Raw genomic sequence first — 22910 nt, 5'->3', positions numbered from 1 at the left:
TTTTACTGAGATTAGAGACCATCTGTAAAGTTTCAACCAGAAATGCACTGATTTTGTTATGTTGAACCCTGAGGGTTTTGTCATACCTCGTTGACTGATGTTCCCTATACTACTCTTCCCTGGTTGTACAGCAACTGAATATCTGCCATGAATGTGCAGCAGCAGGCTGGAAGGCAGGAGCTAATACCACAGAAGTTTTATTAGACTCTGTCCCCAAACAGATTATCTCCTCTGTTCAGTCCAGTCTCCACCAAGATGGGAACAAGACATAAATTAGATCTGGAGTTTTGTCCAAGTCAAGCACACCAGGTTACAACACGCTGCATTTCCTTACCACACAGTTGCTGTTGCTGTTTTATCCATAGCAGCGTTGCTTGCTCTAAGCAAACACCATTTCAATTACTTGCTTGAAGTTTTTGAGAATCTTGTTTGTTAACAAGTGAGAATTAATCCAATGGCACAACTGAAATAATTCAGTGTTTGGAAGCAGATGTACCTAATTGGTGTCCCCATGCCAAATCCCCATGACCAGCTACAGACTGTGGAAGCTACAACTCCTTTGCTTTCACCAAGTAAAATCTTAGGATGTTTGTACATGGAGGATCACAGTTACGGAGTGGCTGGGCCAGTTCCCTTGGCACGTACTTTTACACTGGTACAGTTCACGTCTCTTCATTTCAAGGGTGATCCCATCAGCATCTCACATGGAGAGGTGGGACTGATATAGGAAGAAGCAGAAGCAGACAAGAAGCCTTGGGTGGTCTCATTTGAGATCTCTCTTTGGAGAATAAGCACTATGGTTATGTGTCAGAGAATGTCTTTTTCTATCAAGGCTGTTTTCAGATCTTCTTGAGCCACCTGCTTGGCCACACTATGACTGTTCACTTGCTCCCATCTTCTTCTTCTCACAGGAAATGCCAAAAGGCCAGGATGAGGTAAATCAAGAGGCTTTTAGGCTCACCCAATCGAAAGGTCCAGGCTTTTGGCGAGCAGAACTGGGCTGAGGCTGACCTGCTCTAAAAGTGATCTGCACTGTTTCCTATAGAAAAAAAGCAACATTCTACAACACGGTAGGAGGAAAGAGCTAGTATCCTATGAATTAATGAAACAGCTCTTTTCTGTTAGTGTTCTGACAGCTTACTGCCTCTTGAAGCATGGCAAGTTTCTTGTTAGTCTGGTGGATTATATACTTGAGCTATAGCAGCTTACACCAAAGGCAAATCTATGACTCTTGCTTCTCTTTATGGGGCTGACTAGTATTAGCCACTGTGCTTTTTGGTATTAAGATAAATACCAGCATGAGATCTAAGCTGGGAGGAGAACAAAACAGTAGCCAGGAGAGCAGGAAAATTATCTGCTACATTTGCAATGCAGTTCATTTTTTTTTTTTACAAGAAGCTTTGCACAGAAAATCTAAAACAAACCCCATAAACACTTTCAAGCCTGCACCAGTATGAACTAGGTTTCCTCTTGATCATACGGCAGGAGATGTCATCTGCATGTAGCTCACTCAGTTTTATGGTGGGACCCAGTTTACACAGCTTAGACACTCATTTTTTAGGCATACACTGAGCAATATTCCAAAATCACTATGTTATTCTATCTTACTCAAGGAAAGCAAGTGCTTACACCTGAACCAGGAGATATCTCAGAGGGATGAAGGCTGCTGTGTCTCTGTCTGTCTGCCTCTCTCTCACATGTTCATCTGCAGACAGGGATGCAGGAGATGTACTGCCAAGCTCCTGGTGCAGTGAATGGGCTGATGAAGATGCCGCTGGCACAATGGCTCATCACAATTGTAGCCTATTCTGCTGCACTCCAACTAGTTGCCACGTTGCCCATTCTTGATTAACTCAAAATGTCACACCATTGACTGCTAGGTAAGACAGAGACTGTCTGGATGGGGATTTCAGTGTAGAGAAGGGAAATTAAAAATGCGGAATAGAAAAGCAGATGGCATAAGCTTCATTAAAAGAATATCTCGTCTGATGGGGATCCCATGAGGATTCGTTGTCATCCATCAGACACAGAGCCCCTGAGATTTACCCTTGGGGATTATTCTGTTCCTCCTTCTCTCCTTATCACAACCCTGTCCTGTTTTCAAAAGGCTTGTGGTATGTGCTCCATCTGGATATGCCTCCTAATAAGGATGTGCTGGAGACATCTCCTAAGGACTAATGGACACAGAGGCCCCTGGTGCTATTGGGAGCCTCCTTATCAAGTGATTTAAAATAAAGAAAGAAGCATGGCTGAGCCTTGCAGTTCTTGACAGAAAGACAAAGTGAGAGTGTTAAAATAGTCAGAAATATGTAATTACTGTGGATGATGAACCATGAACTGGGAGATTTTATTTCTCCTTGTTGTGAGCTTCTCCTCTTTTTTGATGTGGTCCCAGCAACAAGCTAAATGTTTTACTGTTCCACTTGTAAACCAGATGCAACCTTTGGGAAGTCACTAGAAATATAAGCCACCTGTGAAGGTTTTCTGGTATCTAACTGACCCCTGAAGGAAACAGGTGGTCGAATGTGTTTATTCAGAGGGGGAGAAGCAACCATTCAAGCACCAGGATAAATCTGTGTTCAGTGCATGTAGCACAGCACACTCTCTCTGTCACACTTCAGTCACTCCAGGCTCTGGAAGCAAAAGTTATATGCACGTGGGGTTGGTATTTAACTGAGCTCACTTGAACCAAGCTTCCAGCAAGCACATATGAGATTTATATATGAATCTTCACAGAGTGAAAAATGACATTTATCAACCTTCCATCAGAGCATTTGACATTTGAACAATCGATTCTGATTTAACAGTGAAAAATGCCACTATCCACATGGATAAACCTGTGATACAATTAAAACCCTAGTCGCTACCATCCCCAACAATAGCTCTGCCAGTTAAGCTATTAAATATTGATGTGGTACCATAACTTTCTCTAGCTTTAAAGAGATTAAAATACTCAACCCAAATCCTTACAAGTTTAAAGCAAAAGAGGTAAAAACAACCAGTTGGAGAAACAGGGATCCAGAGCTGGGAGATCTGAGCCATTAAACTGCTTGAAAATTGTAAAGGCATATTTTAAGAATAACAGCACCAGGAGTGATGGGGATTAAAGGCAGGTTACAGTGGCTGCAGACAGTACTGTTAGTTTTGTTTTGCCTCAGGTAACCCAAAGCTTATCTGAGTACAGCAAGAGTAAAGTCAATCCAAATGCCACTAGATATGTGTTCACCTAATTAAAGAGACATGCTGTTTCCACACAGAGAGATGGAGGTGTCTGAACAGACGTCTCTCTGGAGACAAGGCAGGAAGATGCTCATCAGATAATTCCTCTTGAGCAGATACATTTCCTCCACTATTACCTTCATAAGCATATTTCAGTCAGCGCTGACTATTCACTGGGCAGCAGCACTAGCTGGAAAGGAGGTCTTGGCAATGATACACCTCTGCCTACCACAAAACCTGTTCAGACTCTTCCAACACCTCTTCTTGTCTCTTTACTGGTGAATAGTAGCACCCAGCAATGGCATAAATTGTTCCCTACGTGGAAAAGCAAAAGTTCTGGTGAAAAACTAATCATTCTGTTGCACCTGATCCTTGGAAAAAGGCTGATAAGCTCTGCAGAAGTGTGACTATAGCATATTTTTGAGTATTAGTCCATTAGATACCTTGCAATCCACTAATGTAATAGGCTGTTTCTCCACTGTGAGCTACAGCTGGCACATTCCAGTCTACACCAGATTCAGTTTCTCCTGCCATAGTTTCCTCATTTCTGCTACTCCAGTTTTCATGGTTTTTCTCTGTGGTATCTCTTTGTTGTACTGATTTCTCCTAAACAGGCTATGATAAAATCTTTGCTGACTCCTGCTTTTTGTGTCATAGTCATTAGTGAACACATAAATGAAACAACTGTTGGAGAACTCTAAAAGCAACATCCTTCCTTTTGATACTTTCTCCTTCAAAACTACCTGATAAGCCTTTTGAGTTCCTGAGTTTCTCAATCTACTGTTATAAACTAACACTTACTTTACAATACTGAGGCTTTTTAAAGAACTACTTCAAATTACCTTTTAATTTAACTTGCATGAATTAAACATGTTATCCCTGAATCCAAACCTACTTCTATGATCACGTGTCCTATAATGTCCTCATAACTTACAAAGCCAAGTCTGAAACAGCATAATTTCATGTCACATTAAGGTGTCTCTGGAGGATATTTTTATTGAAATGCAAGAATATCTCAGACCTACCAATAACAGTATCAATTGCTTTGATTCCTGAGGTTAAATAATCCAAAGCAACAATTGCAGTAGTAATTATCTAACAACATTTCAGAACTCTCTTGGCAGTGAAAAGGGGTCCTGGTGGCATACGACATGCTGGCAGTGATAATCTTTCACCAAACGGTGAGTTGTGCTGTCATTAACACATACTGCTACTCCCTGCCTTTTCCTGAAAAGCAGCAACTGATTTTAGAGTATTCATGACTGTGACCGCAGGACAGATCTGCTGTCCCAATGCACTTCCTCATATCCTGTATCAGTAGCTCAAGGTCCTCCACTTCCCTGCATAATCTTGCTGTATTTGCATATCCAGCTTTGTTTCTCCTTTCGAGTCACTCATTCAATGAGACCTTGCCTATTCAACATTGCCATCCATAGGTCTGCTCTGTGACACTCTTTTCTGCACTGCTATAACCAGATTTGTGTCATTATTCAATTTACCACATACGCAGGCAGAGCCTTGAGACTTCATAAGCACTGCCCAGCCTTTTCCTGTTGTTTTTTTAAGGCTCCTCTTACAAACAAGGCCAAACTAACATTTGCAGTAGTACTGCAGCTCCTTGGGTAAAAGGACCTGCAGTCTCTGTTGAGAACATCTCTTCATAATCACACACCAACGCCTAAACTTCCCCACATATTCTTCAAACCTTAGCTGTCTGGTGAGCTACATTATCATCCATTCGGTAGGGGCCAGAGCTATCCCACTGCATGTGTGGGCACCCACTTCTTTCAGAGCCATCCCCAACATGGCATAGTCACCCTCGAACAGTTCCAGCAACATCCTCTCAGTATCATAGAATCATAGAATCATAGAATCATAGAATAATCAGGTTGGAAGAGACCCACCGGATCATCAAGTCCAACCATTCTTATCAAACACTAAACCATGTCCCTTAGCACCTCGTCCACCTGTGCCTTAAACACCTCCAGGGAAGGTGACTCAACCACCTCCCTGGGCAGCCTGTTCCAGTGCCCAATGACCCTTTCCGTGAAAAACTTTTTCCTAATGTCCAGCCTGAACCTTCCCTGGCGGAGCTTGAGGCCGTTCCCCCTTGTCCTGTCTCCTGTCACTTGGGAGAAGAGGCCAGCACCCTCCTCTCTACAACCTCCTTTCAGGTAGTTGTAGAGAGCAATGAGGTCTCCCCTCAGCCTCCTCTTCTCCAGGCTAAACACCCCAGCTCTCTCAGCCGTTCCTCATAAGGCCTGTTCTCCAGCCCCTTCCCCAGCTTCGTTGCTCTTCTCTGGACTCGCTCCAGAGCCTCAACATCCTTCTTGTGGTGAGGGGCCCAGAACTGAACACAGGACTCAAGGAGCGGTCTCACCAGTGCCGAGTACAGAGGGAGAATAACCTCCCTGGACCTGCTGGTCACGCCGTTTCTGATACAAGCCAAGATGCCATTGGCCTTCTTGGCCACCTGGGCACACTGCTGGTTCCTGTTCAGTCGCTGTCAACCAACACCCCCAGGTCCTTCACCTCCAGGCAGCTTTCCAGGGTTGTTGTGCCCCAAGTACAGGGCCTGGCACTTGGCATTGTTAAACCTCATGCCATTGGACTCTGCCCAGCGGTCCAGCCTGTTCAGATCCCTTTGGAGCCTCCCTACCCTCCAGCAGATCCACGCTTCCTCCCAGCTTAGTGTCGTCTGCAAACTTGCTAAGGGTGCACTCAATGCCTTCATCCAGGTCATTGATAAAGACATTGAACAGGGCTGGACCCAGCACTGAGCCCTGGGGACACCACTTGTAACTGGCCTCCGGCTGGAGTTAACTCCATTTCCCACCACTCTTTGGGCCCGGCCAGCCAACCAGTTTTCCACCCAGGAGAGTGTGCGCCTGTCCAGGCCAGAGGTGACAGTTTCCTAAGCAGAATGCTGTGAGAAACTGTGTCAAAGGCTTTACTGAAGTCCAGGAAGATACATCCACAGCCTTTCCCTCATCCAGCAGCCGAGTCACTTTGTCACAGAAGGCGATCAGGTTAGTTTGGCAAGATCTGCCTTTCACAAACCCATTGCTGACTGGGCCTGATCACCCGGTTGTCTTGCATGTGCTTCCTGATAGCACTCAAGATCACCTGTTCCATGACTTTCCCTGGCACTGAGGTCAGACTGACAGGCCTGTAATTTTCTGGGTCCTCCCTGCGACCCTTCTTGTAGATGGACACAACATCAGCCAGCCTCCAGTCCAGTGGGACTTCCCCAGTCTTCCAGGACTGTTGGAAGATGATGGAAAGGGGTTTGGCCAGCACATCCGCCAGCTCCTTCAATACCCTTGGATGAATCCCATCTGGCCCCATAGACTTGTGGGTGTCTAGTCGGGCTAGCAAGGCTCTGACCACCTCCTCTTGGATCATGGGAGCCTCATTTTGCTCCTCTAGCTCCTGGGTTTGTACACAGAGGGAACAACTTTCTTTACAATTAAAGACTGAGGCAAAGAAGGCATTAAGTACCTCAGCCTTTTCCTCATCCCCTGTCACTGTTGTTCCTTCTGCGTCCAATAGGGACTGTATGGTCTCCCTAGTCCTCCTTTTATTATTTATATATTTATAGAAAGATTTTTTGTTATCTTTCACAGACTTTGCCAATCTGATTTCTAGTTGAGCCTTAGCCCTTCTGATTTTTTCTCTACACAATCTCACTTCCCTCCTATAGTCCACCCAAGAGGCCTGTCCCCTCTTCCAGAGCCCATAAACGTTTCTCTTCTTCTTGATATCACTCAAGATCTCTCTGTTCAACCAAGCTGGTTTTCTCCCCTGCCAGCTTTTTTTCCGGAACATGGGGATGGCTTTCTCCTGAGCTGCTAGGATTTCCTTTCTGAAGAGCTCCCAGCCCTCATGGGCTCCCTTGCCCTTAAGTACTGTCTCCCATGAGACTTAGCCAACCAGCCTTCTGAAGAGTTCAAAGTCTGCCCTCTGGAAATTTAATGCTACTATCCTACTAACCACCCTCTTCACTTCACCTAGGAACCCCTATCATCTCACGATCACTTTGTCCTAGGCGTCCACCTACTGCCACATCCCCCACAAGGCCTTCTCTGTTCACAAACAGCAGGTCCAGGAGGGCACCCTCCCTTGTTGGTTCATTCACCAGCTGTGCAAGGACGTTGTCTCCCATGCACTCCAGGAACCTCCTAGACTGCTTCCTTTCTGCTCTATTGTACTTCCAGCAGATATTAGGAAGATTGAAATCTCCCACAAGAATAAGAGGCATCGATCTAGAGATTAACCCCAGCTGTTTATAGAACAGCTCATCAGCTGCTTCTCCTTGGCTGGGTGGTCTGTAACAGACTCCCATCACAAAATCTACCTTCTGGTGGGCTCCTCTGATTTTAACTCACAGACACTCAATCTCCTGATCGCCACAATCCATCTCAATGGTGTCCAAGTCCTCCCTTACAAAGAGGGCTACCCCGCCTCCTCTCCTACCCTTCCTATCCCGCCTGAAGAGTTTGTACCCCACCATAGCTGCACTCCAGTTATACGAGTCATCCCACCATGTTTCCATGATGGCAAAGACATCATAGGCTCCTTGCCCCACAACAGCTTCCAGCTCTTCCTTCTTATTCCCCATGCTGTGTGCGCTGGTGTAAATGCACTTCAGCTGAGCTGCCGAGCCTTCAGCCCTCTTAGAGGGAACAGAGTTCATTCCCAATTGCCTGGTAACTGGAGTAGCTAGCTCCAGAGTGCCCGGATCTCCCTTAGCACCCCCAGGTGTGTTCTCCCCAACATTTTGTATGGTTATGTACTGGTGGTCCTCACCAGCACACCCTCTCCGAATCTCACAATCATTTGCTCTGATGTGAAGGACAACCAGGGGACTGCTTTCTGCTCCTACTGGGAAATTTTTTAGGTTTCCATTTTTTATTCAAGCTCTGAGGAAAAAAGCACACTCTTCCTTTGACTTGTCCTTCATCAGGTTCTGGAGGCTGTGTGGTACAACAGAGGCTCAGGCTCTGCAGGCTGAAGATCCGTGTGTGGATTGCTGTCTTCTTGTAAGCATTAGCCTTCTGAAGAAGCAGAGTATTGTGCTAATTGGAGGAGTCTGATTCCAAATTTTAAAAAAGTATTGCTCAGAAATAGCATGAGTATTTGTACGTGAGCCTTTAGAGACCTACAAACCCTCCACCCAACAATGACATAGCTCTGTCTTTTCCTGGCAGTGGTCCAAGTCCCCGATTCTTTCCTTTTTTTTGCAGTTATTGTGTCTTATCTTCTTTTTACAGTCTCTCTATATTATCTCCACTCTTTATCTGGCCAAGCCTTGATCTTAGCTTGATAAAAATGTGTAGGTTTTAAAAGTTATGCCTTCCTTTCAAAGCATAGCTTCTTTCCTCCAACCAAAGCCCAAGATAGATCGTTCTCACGTATTTGTAGGTCAGCTCCCTCAGTGGCAGACTCACAATGATAAAACTGCTCTGTGAGTTGTTTGAGCTGAGCTGGCATGCTCAGCTACATGCATGGAAATGTGCATATGACCTCAGGAGCACCTCACTGTATTTCAGACCTTGGATTCAACCTTTTCACACTCCATGAGCAAGGACTCACCTAATTTCACTTGAAGTGGGGATGGCTTATAGTTCATGGCTACAGTCTCCCCCTCTCTTGTGTCACAATCTCTGTCCGAAATGGATGCAGCTGTTGGATCCTGTTAAGAAAGAAAAGAAAATAAGAAGGAATGGCTTAGCTAAAAGTTATGCAGTCTCTTCCGTAACTGGCTGTTGGGCGAGTCCATCCGCACTCACATTCAGAGGGAGCAGCGAACGTGTTAGCAGCTGAAACCCAGAAGCAAAATACAGAAGTTTGGAAGCACATTCAGTATCCTAAAAGTACCACTGGAAATGCCACATTTCAACACCAGACTTTTATGATGGACGATACTGGGAATAAAACGTGGAGCATGGGTCATCAGTTAAAATTCAGCCTGAGCTGGCAGTAGTCCCAAACCATTTTCATACAATGACTCTCTGGGGGACTGTATGAAACGCATTTACAGTTCCAAGGGGACCAGTCAACCTCATGACTAAAACTAAGAAGCTCATGATCACCTGTGTGGCAGTCCAGACCAGAAGGAATATGGATTTAATGAGTAGGAGAATTCAATCTCCAGTTCCTATTGGGAAAGGGATGAAAGAGTCTGTACTTCCCATGCCAGACCTATTTTGTGGCTAACCAGAAAGATTTTATCTGTCACCACAACTCCTTAGCATCTTTCACTGTCACTGAAATTCCCTCAAAAACCAAAGCAATCCATCAGAGCTGCTTGCAGACCACCTAATCCAGGTCATGTTGTAAATCTACAGTGTAGCACATCAAAGAATCCAGCGAGAGACAAACTACCAATTCAGGCAATTCTGTGCAGCTACAGACTAGGAGAAGTCTGTCTAGAAAGCTGCCCGGAGGAGAAGGACCTGGGGGTGTTGGTTGACAGTGACTGAACATCAGCCAGCAGGGGCCCAGGTGGCCAAGAAGGCCAATGGCATCTTGGCTTGTATCAGAAACGGCATGACCAGCAGGTCCAGGGAGGTTATTCTGCCCCTGTACTCAGCATTGGTGAGACCGCTCCTCGAATCCTGTGATCAGTTCTGTTGAGGCTCATCCATCCATCCATCCATCCATCCATCCATCCATCCATCCATCCATCCATCCATCCATCCATCCACTTGCATAGTCACCCATCCTTTCCACTTTATTATATATATATTATACTGTGTTCAGCTCTGGGCCCCTTTCCACAAGAAGGATGTTGAGGCTCTGGAGCGAGTCCAGAGAAGAGCGACAAAGCTGGTGAAGGGGTTGGAGAACAGGCCTTATGAGGAACGGCTGAGAGAGCTGGGGTTGTTTAGCCTGGAGAAGAGGAGGCTGAGGGGAGACCTCATTGCTCTCTACAACTACCTGAAAGGAGGTTGTAGAGAGGAGGGTGCTGGCCTCTTCTCCCAAGTGATGGGGGACAGGACAAGAGGGAATGGCTTCAAGCTCCGCCAGTGGAGATTTAGGCTGGACATTAGGAAAAAGTTTTTCAGGGAAAGGGTCATTGGGCACTGGAACAGGCTGCCCAGGGAGGCGGTTTAGTCACTATCCCTGGATGATTTTAAAAGACAGGTAGACGAGGTGCTTAGCTACATGGTTTAGGGGCAGGTAGGAATGATTGGACTCAGTGATCCAAGAGGTCTTTTCCAACCTGGTGATTCTATGACTCTGTGACTTCTCCCAGAGCCCACATCCACGGCCTCTCCCTGACTGAAGAGTCCTAGTCTGTCCAGCTGGTCAACTAATGGAACCTGTCATCTGAGTTCTCTTTCTTGTAGTATGTTTTTATGAAGTGGGAATTATTTTTCTTCTATGTACCATTTTCCTTTTAGCTTCATTTAATTTTAACCACTGGGTTCTTGTTTTGCCATGCAGCTGCCGTATTTTGTCATTTAGTGTGGTTATTGAAGTAGGATTTTTAACCTAAAATGCATGTGATTCATCATTTATGCCTAACTCTGTCCTCTTGGAGAGTGGCTTGTTTGTTTGCAATCTGCTTTAACCTTATTAACCAGTCATGACACTGCTGCACTAGAGGGATCAGAGGGCTGGAGGATCTCCCATATGACGACACTCTGAGAGAGTTGGGGTTGCTCAGCCTGAAGAAGAGAAGGCTCCAAGGAGACCTTATAGCGACCTTCCAACACCTGAAGGGACTACAGGAAAGCTGGGGAGGGGATTTTTACAAGGGCATGGAGTGATAGGACTAGAGAGAATGGCTACATATTGGAGAGGGGAAGATCTTCACAATGAGGGTGGTGAGGCACTGGCCCAGGTTGCTGAGGGAAGTTATGGATGCCCCGTTTCCAGTGGTGTTCTAGGCGAGGTTGGATGGGGCTTTGAGCAATCTGATCTAGTGGGAGGTGTCCCTGACCATGGTAGGAGGAGTGGAAGTGGATGGTCTTTGAAGTCCCTTCCACCCCAACCATTCTATGATTCTGTGATTCAAAAGCGTAGCAGTGACTGCACTAGAGGAAAGCTGAAATTGCATATTTCAGCATCTATTTAATGCTGTTAAACACAAAGTCTTGTAAGCATCATCCATTTTAAGCACTGTTGAAGTACAGATTCTGCAAAGGAGCAGAATTTTGATAAAACATTATAACTCTACATAGGTTATTTGACCATTTTCTGTGAAGACAGAGCCTAATTCAAGAATCACATTTTAACTCATAAGCACAATGTATTAAAAAGAGCAAATGTGAATTGCAGAGAGGAGGCAGGCATTGAGGAGGAAGGGACACTGGCTCACTGGGTGAATTTTTATTGAGACCAAAGAGCAATGGTACCTTGCTTTGAAACTCAGTGACTCTGCCTTGCATCAAGTATCAATGCAAAATGATGGGTTGCAATTTTATAAGAAACTGTGTATAAAATACAAACTCCAGAAACTGAAAGATGGAAAATAACAATTCACCAGTTTGGAATGGTATTTTCTAGTATTTAGAAGGAAGAGAGGAAAAGGGAAAGACGTTAGCTGCCAAACAACAGAACCATGTTCTGGAGGGATCACAAAGCACCAGCAGAGCCTGGGAAGCCACCATTGTATGCATGGGCCAAACCTGCTCCCATCAAAGAGTAAAATGGACCAAAAGGAAACAGAGCTGGGACAGAGACAGTATTCCTAGTGCCTGTGTGTATCTATCTCTAACCCAAGAGCACCAAGGCACCATCATGTTGCCCATCCATCACTTCATACACGTTCTGCAACAACACACTGGACTCCACACTAACAATACTGGCTGGGAGAATGACAGCATTCCCACAGCAGCTCAGCTGGAGCTGCCTCTTTGCACAAACATGCTTTGCTTTGTGCATACTGAACAGGTGCATTTCTCTCTCACCCACCCGGAGAAACACTTACATGACTAATAAGCCTTTTGCTTGTGAATGCCTACGAACACACTGAGACTCACCACAGGCTTTCACTATTGGAATTCACTTCGTAATTTTGTCCTTTTTCAAAAGCCTACTTAAGCTGATGCATTCAGCTCTGATTGCGATGTCAAAATCTCAGCAGAATGGTATAACAACTCCCAAGACAGATGATGTGATTTCTCTCTGCTCACTGGGGGAACACAACACTCCCAATGAAAACCCAAGTGCCAAGATGTGGCTGCACAGGCTTTAAACAGCTGTGGGAATTTAATACATCTAAAGGGTTTCTTTTGTTCCTTATGACCTCCTCACATCTTCATTCCTAGGGAAAGAATACATTCAATCAGGTCACTGCATGAATGTTTGGCTGTGGCCAGAGTTTGATAAACCAAAGTTTTCTCCCTCCATGCTCACAGTTTTAATTGGGCGTGCACAACCATAGCACTCAAACAGTGGGGCAGAACTTATTATTTTGGTTTTTTTGCACAGGCTCGACACAACAGACCTTGAAAACTCTGCCCCCTGCTCAGTACAGCCACAATCCTACAATGCATACCCAGTGCCACTTCTGAACATGAGGAATCAGTTACAGCGAATCTCCACGGAGCAGGAGTGCTGTGAATCCTCAGTAGGAATTGGCACAGAGAGAAGTTGAAGCCACTTTAAAATGAAACCTGAGGTTTAAGAAACATGGCATGCTTAGGGGGGCTTTTGTTCTTTCCCTTTTGCTGTACTTTTGCGTACAACACCTCCCATAATGCACCAAGTCAGTACAATTTTTACTCCTATTGCCTGTCTCTCTCAGCAATGCAGACAGGCACTGGGTACAAATGCACCCTTGTAACAGCTGGGAAAATGCAGCTGCTGTTGCCTTCCTTCACAGTCAACACTTCTGACATTTTGCAAGCTTAACAAGTTTCTGCTTTCCACCCTGCAAATCCCTTGGGACCCCAGTGTATGTGGAAGGGAATGAGCACACAGTTTCTGTGGCCTTCAGTTGCTCCTTAAAAACACAGCTGGAAACCAAAGTGCCTCCATCTGCTCACCCTTCTGAATCCTAAAACTCTGCCATATTTACAACCCTAAGAAAATGTCCTCTACTCTGCTTTCTGTGGGAAATTCTACCATCATCAGAGCAGCTCTACTTTTTGATGAAACACAAAAGTGGAAGATTGCTCTTACCCTGTAATTTCAAGGCAAGACACAATGAACAGGGCTTTACCCTCCACTTTTCTCCACAGTTCAGAGACTTTAGTTTGTTCATCATCGGCTGATTCAGAATGAGCTGGCTGCTCCGGAGTATTACAGAATCATAGAATGGTTTGGGTTGGAAGGGACCTTAAAGACCATCTCATTCCAAACCCTCTGCCATGGGCAGGGACACCTTCCACTGGATCACGCCACAAAGCCCCATACAACCTGGCACTGAAAACCTCCAGGGATGGAGCAGCTACAGGTTCCCCACTACCCTGAGCAACCTGTGCCAGTGCCTCACCAGCCTCACAGGAAAACATTTCTTCTTAAAACCTAACCTAAATCTCCCCTCTTTCAGCTTAAAACTGTTACCCCTTGTCCTATCCCTGCACTCCATGATAAAGAGTCCATCTCCAGCATTCCTGTAGGCCCTTTCAGTACTGGAGGGCTGCTGTAAGATCTCCCTAGACCCTTCTCTAAGCTGAACAAGACAAACTCTCTCAGCCAGTCCCCATAGGGGAGGTGCTCCAGCCCTCAGATCATCTTCGTGACCTCCTCTGGACTTGCTCTAACAGATCTAAATCCTTTTCATGCTGAGGACTCCAGAACAGAATTCAGGGCTCCAGGTAAAGTCTCATGAGCGCAGAGTAGAAGGGCAGGATCACCTCCCTCGCCCTGCTGGTCACACTTTCCTCTGATGCAGTCCAGGATACAGCTGGCTTTGTGGAATGCAAGCACACATTGCCGGATCATGCTGAGCTGGTCATCCACCAGCACTCCAAGTCCTTCTCTTCAGGGCTACTCTCAATTCATTCTCCATCCCGCCTGTAATTGTGCTTGGGATTGCCCCAGCCCAAGTGCCATCACCCAGCTACCTTTGTCTCCAGTACCAATCAATCTTATGCTTGCTGTCTTCTGTCTAATTTAAAAGTGCTGGACGTCTCAGTATCAACATGTGTGTGACAGCCTTCAGTGAGCACCTGCAGCTCAGCAGACTCCTGCTTTCTGAAGCTGCTCACATGGATCACTTGCTGCAAAAAATTACTACCAAGAAAGGACATGCCCAAGTGTTTAGCCACATCAGACACTGAGTATGAAAAATTCGATGGATGTTCTGTGTGTGACAGACTGACTTAGTGACCAGAAAAGGCCAGGCTGGATGAGGCTTTGAGCAACTTATTTAGTGGAAGATGTCCCTGCCCGTGTCAGGGGGATTGGAACTGGATGATCTTTAAAGTCTCTTCCAACCCAAACCATTCTATGACTTTATGAAGAACATGTGAGAAACAGCATGCACACCAAACACAGGGTGTACGTCCAGGTCGCTGTGAAGTTCCTATCATTCCCATGTTGTCATCCGAAACTCCTGGGCTAGCATATTGCTCCTGCTATACTTATGTCTTCAGTTTCTCTGCCCTGGAAACAGAAAAACAGAAAAGCCCTGAGGTATCACTACGTGAACATCCATGAACATAAAGCACTTGAAAACCACTGTGAACCAGGGTATACATAGTCTGTCTGTGAAAAATGGCATAAAAGGAGAGGCTCAAAAGCTGTGAAATTTGTAGTGGATCATGATGAGTCCACCATATAGATGAACAACGGTCAACAATCACAGGGGGATGTATGGCAGGAGCAAAACCTGCTAACCCTACAAAAGACTCTCATGCCATTCTCTGCATCCCTCAGGTTTCAGCTTAAGCATACAGTTTTGGAGCCCATTTTTCCAGGAAGATGTAATCCCCACAGCAGTCCTATAGATAAAAGCTTAAAGCTACAGCCATCCAGAAACACTGTAAGATGGGATTGTTTAGAGGTGAGAGGGGAAGAACTAGGAGGGATACAATAGGTGTCTACAGATAGAGAGGGCTGTCACAGAGAAAAAGGGAGTAATTTTTTTCATGTTTCCGATCACCAGAATAAGAAATTATTGCCTTAAATTGCAGCAGGGTTGCAAGGAAATATCAGAGAATGCTGCAGAGTTAAGGATAACAAGCTGTACATTTGCCTTATGGAGCTGTGAAATCACTGTTGCAAGTCCAGGTCTGAAACCAATTTGAAACACAGAAAGTCAACAGAACTGATAAGGTTTTGGGGCAGTTTGATCTGGATTTGATGCAAGCTGATAAGATCCCTGATATTTTAGGTCCCTTAGCCTGCTGCTAAGCCAGACTCATTTGGGCAGAACACCATTTTATCCTAGGAACAAGAGGTTCTCCAAACTCCCCTACTCACTGTCAAGGACCATGGCTGGCTGTCACCTTCTTGCTGGCTGAGCTGAAGAAAACCATCATTTTTCCAAGTTTCACATGTTGAAGGAACTCCGGAATCACATGGTGAGCAGAGCAGGGCTCCCAAGAGGACACTGTTGTCACTTTTCGTCAACATGTGTTGTTGGACCCAGATCACCAACCACTCATCTCAGCATCACCACTCCAAACCAAAGTCAACGTACGTGGCATTTTGGTGGCACAGCAACTGATGCACTGAAATACTGACTCAGTTTCAATAAAGCACTAAACAACCACTGTTTATTGACTTTCTACTAGCTTTGCCAATGCACCAGCTACAACACTGCTGTTTTTCTTTTCTGAGCAACTGCTGAACAGATTTTATTTAACAATAACAAATTAGGCCTGCAACACCCACTACAAGATCCAGATTTTGAACGTGATTAATTTATAATTCTAAGACAAACTGGTATTTGAAGCTATTTTTTTTCCCAGCAACTGAACAGCCAACAGTGTTAATATCGCTGCATGATTAAAACCTCAAGTCATATTAATTAAATTGAACCAGAACGTGACTGAAATGACTTTTTACTGTAAACACCTGCAGTTGTGGTAGGTCAACCCACTGGCAGCTAAGAAGGAGTTCAGATCTTTGCTTTGTTTCAAATAGGGCAGAACAGAAGTGCTAGACTGTATGTGCTGCACTGCTTGTGCTGAAATACTCCCTCAGAGCCCTGGCCGCGAAGGGTCTGCTAGGCTGCCACATCCAAGCTGAACAAAATGCAGCAAACAGAAAGGCATAAGCTGTGGAAAGAGAACAAGACATTTCAGACGTCTGTCTTCCTAATCAAAAGTGACATTTGCAGCACAGGAAGAAAGTCACTCTTTTTTCTAGATGAGGATGTATGACTAATCCTGGTAGTCTACAACAAGAAGAAGCACCAATTCGGTAAGCAGACCAAATACTTTGGGAAAGCAACTGACGGACAAGGAAGAAAAATGGGAGTAATTACATGATTTCTGTTAGATTTCCCTCTGAGAAACCAGCAGCTTGAGCAGCCCCCAGTCTTTTCCTTTCAATCATGATTGACTATATTTAACACAGTATTTCCCTCCAGGCTCTTCTCATGCATATAAGCCAACACTATTATCACATGCATTTATAGGTTTGCTATCTTGTGCTAACTTTACATGACTTAAATTGGATCATTAACATTGCAAATTAGAGAAATGCCACGCTGCACTCCCCATTGCCTCCAGCACTTGACAAGTGGCTGGCATGCAATAACTATTTTAAACCAGCTATTAACTGAGGTATGTTTTCAGGATGCTTCAATACCAAAACATTTCCTTCCTTGTAAAGGATATGCACGTGACAACATTACACCTTTCCTTTTGTACCTCTGATTATACAGCCACAGCTCTGAGGTGCAACAAGCGATATATATAATTATTTAAGGCAATAAAGCATCACAAATTCCTCGGTACCTATTATAAGAGTCAGTTTAGCAAACCAGGATCTCAAAAACCCCTAAACAACTTTATGACTGCTCTTTGAACTCTAGTTCATGATACACTCAAAATCATAAAAAATCAAGAAATGTATCAAAGCCTAGGTCACTGTGTGTTTGGAGGACAGAGGAACAGAAGACCAGGCTCTTTGCTGCATGCTGCAGCATGATCTTACAGAAAACTGCAGTACTCTGCACAGCCTTAGTACCACCCAGAAGTTTTCCATCTGAAATGAACACAAGCAGAGACTTATGTGTGGCAGGGAAGATCTGTGCTTTCCTCCAATGGATAACTCCAATACCTGGAGAAAATGGCTGAGAAAGTGCAAGACAAGACAAGTGTTTCTATCATTGCTGAATTGCCACAGCTGTGAGCACATACAGACTGGTTTATACATCCTCTCCACAGGCAGTGAGGCTATTCCAGCTGTACATGAAAGATGAGATCAAAGTTTGCCTGAAGGAAATACTAAAAATGTTAACTAGTTCTCGCAGATACTGCAGAAATGATACGTTCTGACAAAAATGTCCCGGCATAATACAGGTGACAGTAAGAGAGTCCTGTTCCAGTGATTTAAGTTCCCTCCAATGCCATGGAGATCAGGTAGGTGCTTTCATAGGCCAAGGACTGGATCCAGTATGACAAATACGATACTATTAAGCTTTCAGAGCCTCTGGCTGGTAAGAACTATAGCAAGAAAAGCTGGGACAGCTCCACATCCATACCTTTCAACAGACCAATGGCTCCAATCAGCAGTGTCACAACTATTACTAGCATACTACTGAGGCTGCTTGCTCTTTTCCAGGTAGCAGTTAGGACCTTTTATTTAAGAAAGGCAAGTGATTTTTACATGTTCAACTCCTACACATATAAGATGAATAAGACCTTGCTCTTTGCTCCTGAAATACCCCTGGCACCTTTTATCCAATCCCTCAAAGCCTTTTTCTGAGCTGTTTGACTGCTTCTGCTGTTCAGTCCTCAAACAATCGTGTTTTCTTTCTGCCTTTCTTCTGTACCTAGCAATACCCCTTCTCCAAGAAGGCAAGAGTGTCCAGCTCTGCAGGCTCCCTGACTGAGGTCTCAAGTAAACAATGAGACCTGCACAATGGACAACGCCAAGTGTCAGTTTGATATCAGACATTTCTGGAATTAAAATGAGATATGTGCAGGCTGAAAACTTTTTTCAGCCTCTGGATTCATGTTAAAACCAGAGGATGCCCTCTCCATCACACAGTTACTTCATGTTTGCCAGGTCTACTGTCTTCAACCCAGGCATCCTGGGCAGAGCATTTGCTGTCTATACAAGCTGAATTTGTAGGCCTGCAGTTACTGAACCTGCACTCACAACCAAGGGCATGGATGGACTTTCTAAGTGCTTTCAGAAGGAAAGGGAATCACTGCATCTCCCTTCAGGTACCTGAACAAGAACTGGCTAAAGAAAGAGTTAAAGGCACCAGCATGGAAATCTCAAGGTCTCTACAACCTGCTTTCAAGGGAAGTTGAAGATCTAGGAAAGCTGTGTAGCAAATGCAGTTAGGATGTTGAGGGAAGAGCAACTATACGTGCATTGGTTCAAAATCAAAGCTGCCTCTGGCCCCAGGAATGAGGAATGCTAAGAAGACCAAGACAAAGAGACAAGCTTTAAGTGGCTTCCAAACAAAGCCCTGAAGAATCACAGAATCACAGAATAACCAGGTTGGAAGAGACCCACCGGATCATCGAGTGCAACTATTCCTATCAAACACTAAACCATGCCCCTCAGCACCTCATCCACCCGTGCCTTTAAACACCTCCAGGAAAGCTGTCTCAACCACCTCCCTGGGCAGCCTGTTCCAGTGCCCAATGACCCTTTCCCTGAAAAATTTTTTCCTAATGTTCAGCCTAAACCTCCCCTGGCGGAGCTTGAGGCCATTCCCTCTTGTCCTGTCCCCTGTCACTTGGGAGAAGAGGCCAGCTCCTTCCTCTCTACAACCTCCTTTCAGGTAGTTGTAGAGACCAATGAGGTCTCCCCTCAGCCTCCTCTTCTCCAGGCTAAACAACCCCAGCTCTCTCAGCTGTTCCTCGTAAGACCTGCTCTCCAGCCCCCTCACCAGCTTTGTTGCTCTTCTCTGGACTCGCTCCAGAGCCTCAACATCCTTCTTGTGGTGAGGGGCCCAGAACTGAACACAGGATTCGAGGAGCGGTCTCACCAGTGCTGAGGACAGAGGGAGAATAACCTCCCTGGACCTGCTGGTCACACCGTTTCTGATACAAGCCAAGATGCCATTGGCCTTCTTGGCCACTTGGGCCACTGCTGGCTCATGTTCAGTCGCTGTCAACCAACACCCCCAGGTCCCTCTCCTCCAGGCAGCTTTCTAGACAGACTTCTCCTAGTCTGTAGCCGCACAGGGTTGTTGTGCCCCAAGTGCAGGACCCGGCATTTGGCCTTGTTAAACTTCATGCCATTGGTCTCAGCCCAGCGGTCCAGCCTGTTCAGATCTCTTTGGAGCCTCCCGACCCTCCAGCAGATCAACACTTCCACCCAGCTTAGTGTCACCCGCAAACTTGCTAAGGGTGCACTCAATGCCTTCATCCAGGTCATTGATAAAGACATTGAACAGGGCTGGACCCAGCACTGAGCCCTGGGGACACCACTTGTAACTGGCCTCCAGCTGGAGTTAACTCCATTTCCCACCACTCTCTGGGCCTGGCCAGCCAACCAGTTTTCCACCCAGGAGAGTGTGCGCCTGTCCAGGCCAGAGGTGACAGTTTCCTAAGCAGAATGCTGGGAGAAACTGTGTCAAAGGCTTTGCTGAAGTCCAGGAAGACCACATCCACAGCCTTTCCCTCATCCAGCAGCCGAGTCACTTTGTCATAGAAGGCGATCAGGTTAGTTTGACAAGACCTGCCTTTTGTGAACCCGTGTTGACGGGGCCTGATCACCCGGTTCTCTTGCATGTGCTTCATGATAGCACTCAAGATCACCTGTTCCATGACTTTCCCTGGCACTGAGGTCAGACTGACAGGCCTGGAGTTCCCTGGATCCTCCCTGCGACCCTTTTTGTAGATGGGCACAACATCAGCCAGCCTCCAGTCCAGTGGGACTTCCCCAGTCTTCCAGGACTGTTGGAAGATGATGGGTTGAAGAAGATGATGTTGGAAGATGATGGGGGTTTGGCCAGCACATCCGCCAGCTCCTTCACAGAATCACAGAATCACAGAATAACCAGGTTGGAAGAGACCCACCGGATCACCGAGTCCAACCGTTCCTACCAAACACTAAACCATATCCCTCAGCACCTCGTCCACCCGTGCCTTAAACGCCTCCAGGGAAGGTGACTCAACCACCTCCCTGGGCAGCCTGTTCCAGTGCCCAATGACCCTTTCTGTAAAGAATTTTTTCCTAATGTCTAGCCTAAACCTCCCCTGGCGGAGCTTGAAGCCATTCCCTCTTGTCCTGTCCCCTGTCACTTGGGAGAAGAGGCCAGCACCCTCCTCTCTACAACGTCCTTTCAGGTAGTTGTAGAGAGCAATGAGGTCACCCCTCAGCCTCCTCTTCTCCAGGCTAAACAACCCCAGCTCTCTCAGCCGCTCCTCATAAGGCCTGTTCTCCAGCCCTTTCACCAGCTTTGTTGCTCTCCTCTGGACTCTCTCCAGAGCCTCAACATCCTTCTTGTGGTGAGGGGCCCAGAACTGAACACAGGATTCGAGGAGCGGTCTCACCAGTGCCGAGTACAGAGGGAGGATAACCTCCCTGGACCTGCTGGTCACGCCGTTTCTGATACAAGCCAAGATGCCATTGGCCTTCTTGGCCACCTGGGCACACTGCTGGCTCATGTTCAGTCGGCTGTCAACCAACACCCCCAGGTCCCTCTCCTCCAGGCAGCTTTCTAGACAGACTTCTCCCAGTCTGTAGCACTGCATAGGGTTGTTGTGCCCCAAGTGCAGGACCCGGCATTTGGCCTTGTTAAACCTCATGCCGTTGGACTCTGCCCAGCGGTCCAGCCTGTTCAGATCCCTTTGCAGAGCCTCCCGACCCTCCAGCAGATCGACACTTCCACCCAGCTTAGTGTCGTCCGCAAACTTGCTCAGGGTGCACTCGATGCCTTCATCCAGGTCATTGATGAAGACATTGAACAGGGCTGGACCCAGCACTGAGCCCTGGGGAACCCCACTTGTCACTGGCCTCCAGCTGGATTTCACACCATTTACCACCACTCTCTGGGCCCGGCCATCCAACCAGTTTTCCACCCAGGAGAGTGTGCGCCTGTCCAGCCCAGAGGCTGACAGTTTCTCAAGCAGAACGCTGTGAGAAACTGTGTCAAAGGCTTCAATACCCTTGGATGAATCCCATCTGGCCCCATAGACTTGTGGGTGTCTAGTCGGGCTAGCAAGGCTCTGACCACCTCCTCTTGGATCATGGGAGCCTCAGTTTGCTCCTCTAGCTCCTGGGTTTGTACACAGATGGAACAACTTTCTTTACAATTAAGGACTTAGGCAAAGAAGGCATTAAGTACCTCAGCCTTTTCCTCATCCCCTGTCACTGTTGTTCCTTCTGTGTCCAATAGGGACTGTATGCTCTCCCTAGTCCTCCTTTTATTATTTACATATTTATAGAAAGATTTTTTGTTATCTTTCACAGACTTTGCTAATCTGATTTCTAGCTCTGTGGGAGCCCACCACTCTGGGAATCACATAGAATCACAAGGTTGGAAAAGAACCACAGGATCATTGAGTCCAACCATTCCTATCTGCCACTAAACCCTGCCCCACAGCACCTTGTCCACCTGTCCTTTAAACACCTCCAGGAAAGCTGTCTCAACCACCTCCCTGGGCAGCCTGTTCCAGTGCCCAACGACCCTTTCTGTGAAAATTTTTTTCATGATGCCCAGCCTGACCCTCCCCTGGCAGAGCTTGAGCCTATTCCCTCTTGTCCTGTCACTTGCGAGAGGAGCCCAGCACCCTCCTCTCCACAACCTCCTTTCAGGTAGTTGTAGAGAGCAATGAGGTCTCCCCTCAGCCTCCTCTTCTCCAGGCTAAACAACCCCAGCTCTCTCAGCCATTCCTCATAAGGCCTGTTCTCCAGCCCCTTCACCAGCTTTGTTGCTCTTCTCTGGACTCTCTCCAGAGCCTCAACATCCTTCTTGTGGTGAGGGGCCCAGAATTGAACACAGGACTCAAGGAGCGGTCTCACCAGTGCCGAGTCCAGAGGGAGAATAACCTCCCTGGACCTGCTGGTCACGCCGTTTCTGATCCAAGCCAAGATGCCATTGGCCTTCTTGGCCACCTGGGCCCCTGCTGGCTCCTGTTCAGTCGCTGTCAACCAACACTCCCAGATCCCTCTCCTCCGGGCAGCTTTCTAGACAGACTGCTCCTAGTCTGTAGCTGCACAGGGTTGTTGTGCCCCAAGTGCAGGACCCGGCATTTGGCCTTGTTAAACTTCATGCCATTGGTCTCAGCCCAGTGGTCCAGCCTGTTCAGATCCCCTTGGCTCTCTAAAGGGAGGTAGGCTTCAAGAGACTTCTCAGGAAGAATCACGGATGCTAAGTGACATTCAAAGTTTTTTAACAGATCTGAAAACACCGAGTCTTCCAGCACAACCCAAAAGATGAGCAGCTGCTGCTCAAGGCATATGCACTGAGCAAACTTGTCATGCTGCAGACAGGTGGGCATCTCAGCAGTGGACACCAGCTCAGTCTGGACATCAGAGAGTACTCTGCTACAGCCAATGCTTTCACACCCACTCAGTGTTGTCTCCTGAACCCACAACCCAGGCTGATAGGTTCAGGGTCCTGGTGGGTAATGCTAACAGCTCTGAGA

General features: G+C 46.5%; 2 protein-coding genes across 8 annotated transcripts in view; both read right to left on the bottom strand.

Moving 5' to 3' along the window:
* The window catches only part of UBAP2 (ubiquitin associated protein 2), a 365909-nt gene extending 360057 nt beyond the window's left edge, over positions 1-5852 (bottom strand). For 4 of the 6 annotated variants that reach the window (XM_069880909.1, XM_069880914.1, XM_069880912.1 and 1 more), the window contains exon 1: positions 5832-5852. The gene's annotated coding sequence lies outside the window, so the exon portion shown is untranslated. The remainder of the gene's footprint in view (positions 1-5831) is intronic. The other 2 variants (XM_069880910.1, XM_069880911.1) reach the window with 1 other exon arrangement.
* The window catches only part of FAM219A (family with sequence similarity 219 member A), a 111012-nt gene that overhangs the window by 40116 nt on the left and 47986 nt on the right, over positions 1-22910 (bottom strand). For both annotated transcript variants that reach the window (XM_069880953.1, XM_069880954.1), the window contains exon 2: positions 8815-8914. In XM_069880953.1, coding sequence (XP_069737054.1) covers positions 8815-8914 — 100 coding nt within the window. The remainder of the gene's footprint in view (positions 1-8814; positions 8915-22910) is intronic.

This window comes from Phaenicophaeus curvirostris, chromosome Z, assembly GCF_032191515.1.
Source record: "Phaenicophaeus curvirostris isolate KB17595 chromosome Z, BPBGC_Pcur_1.0, whole genome shotgun sequence".
In the NCBI taxonomy this organism is placed as follows: domain Eukaryota; kingdom Metazoa; phylum Chordata; class Aves; order Cuculiformes; family Cuculidae; genus Phaenicophaeus; species Phaenicophaeus curvirostris.
This window is presented reverse-complemented; position numbering and strand designations above follow the sequence as displayed.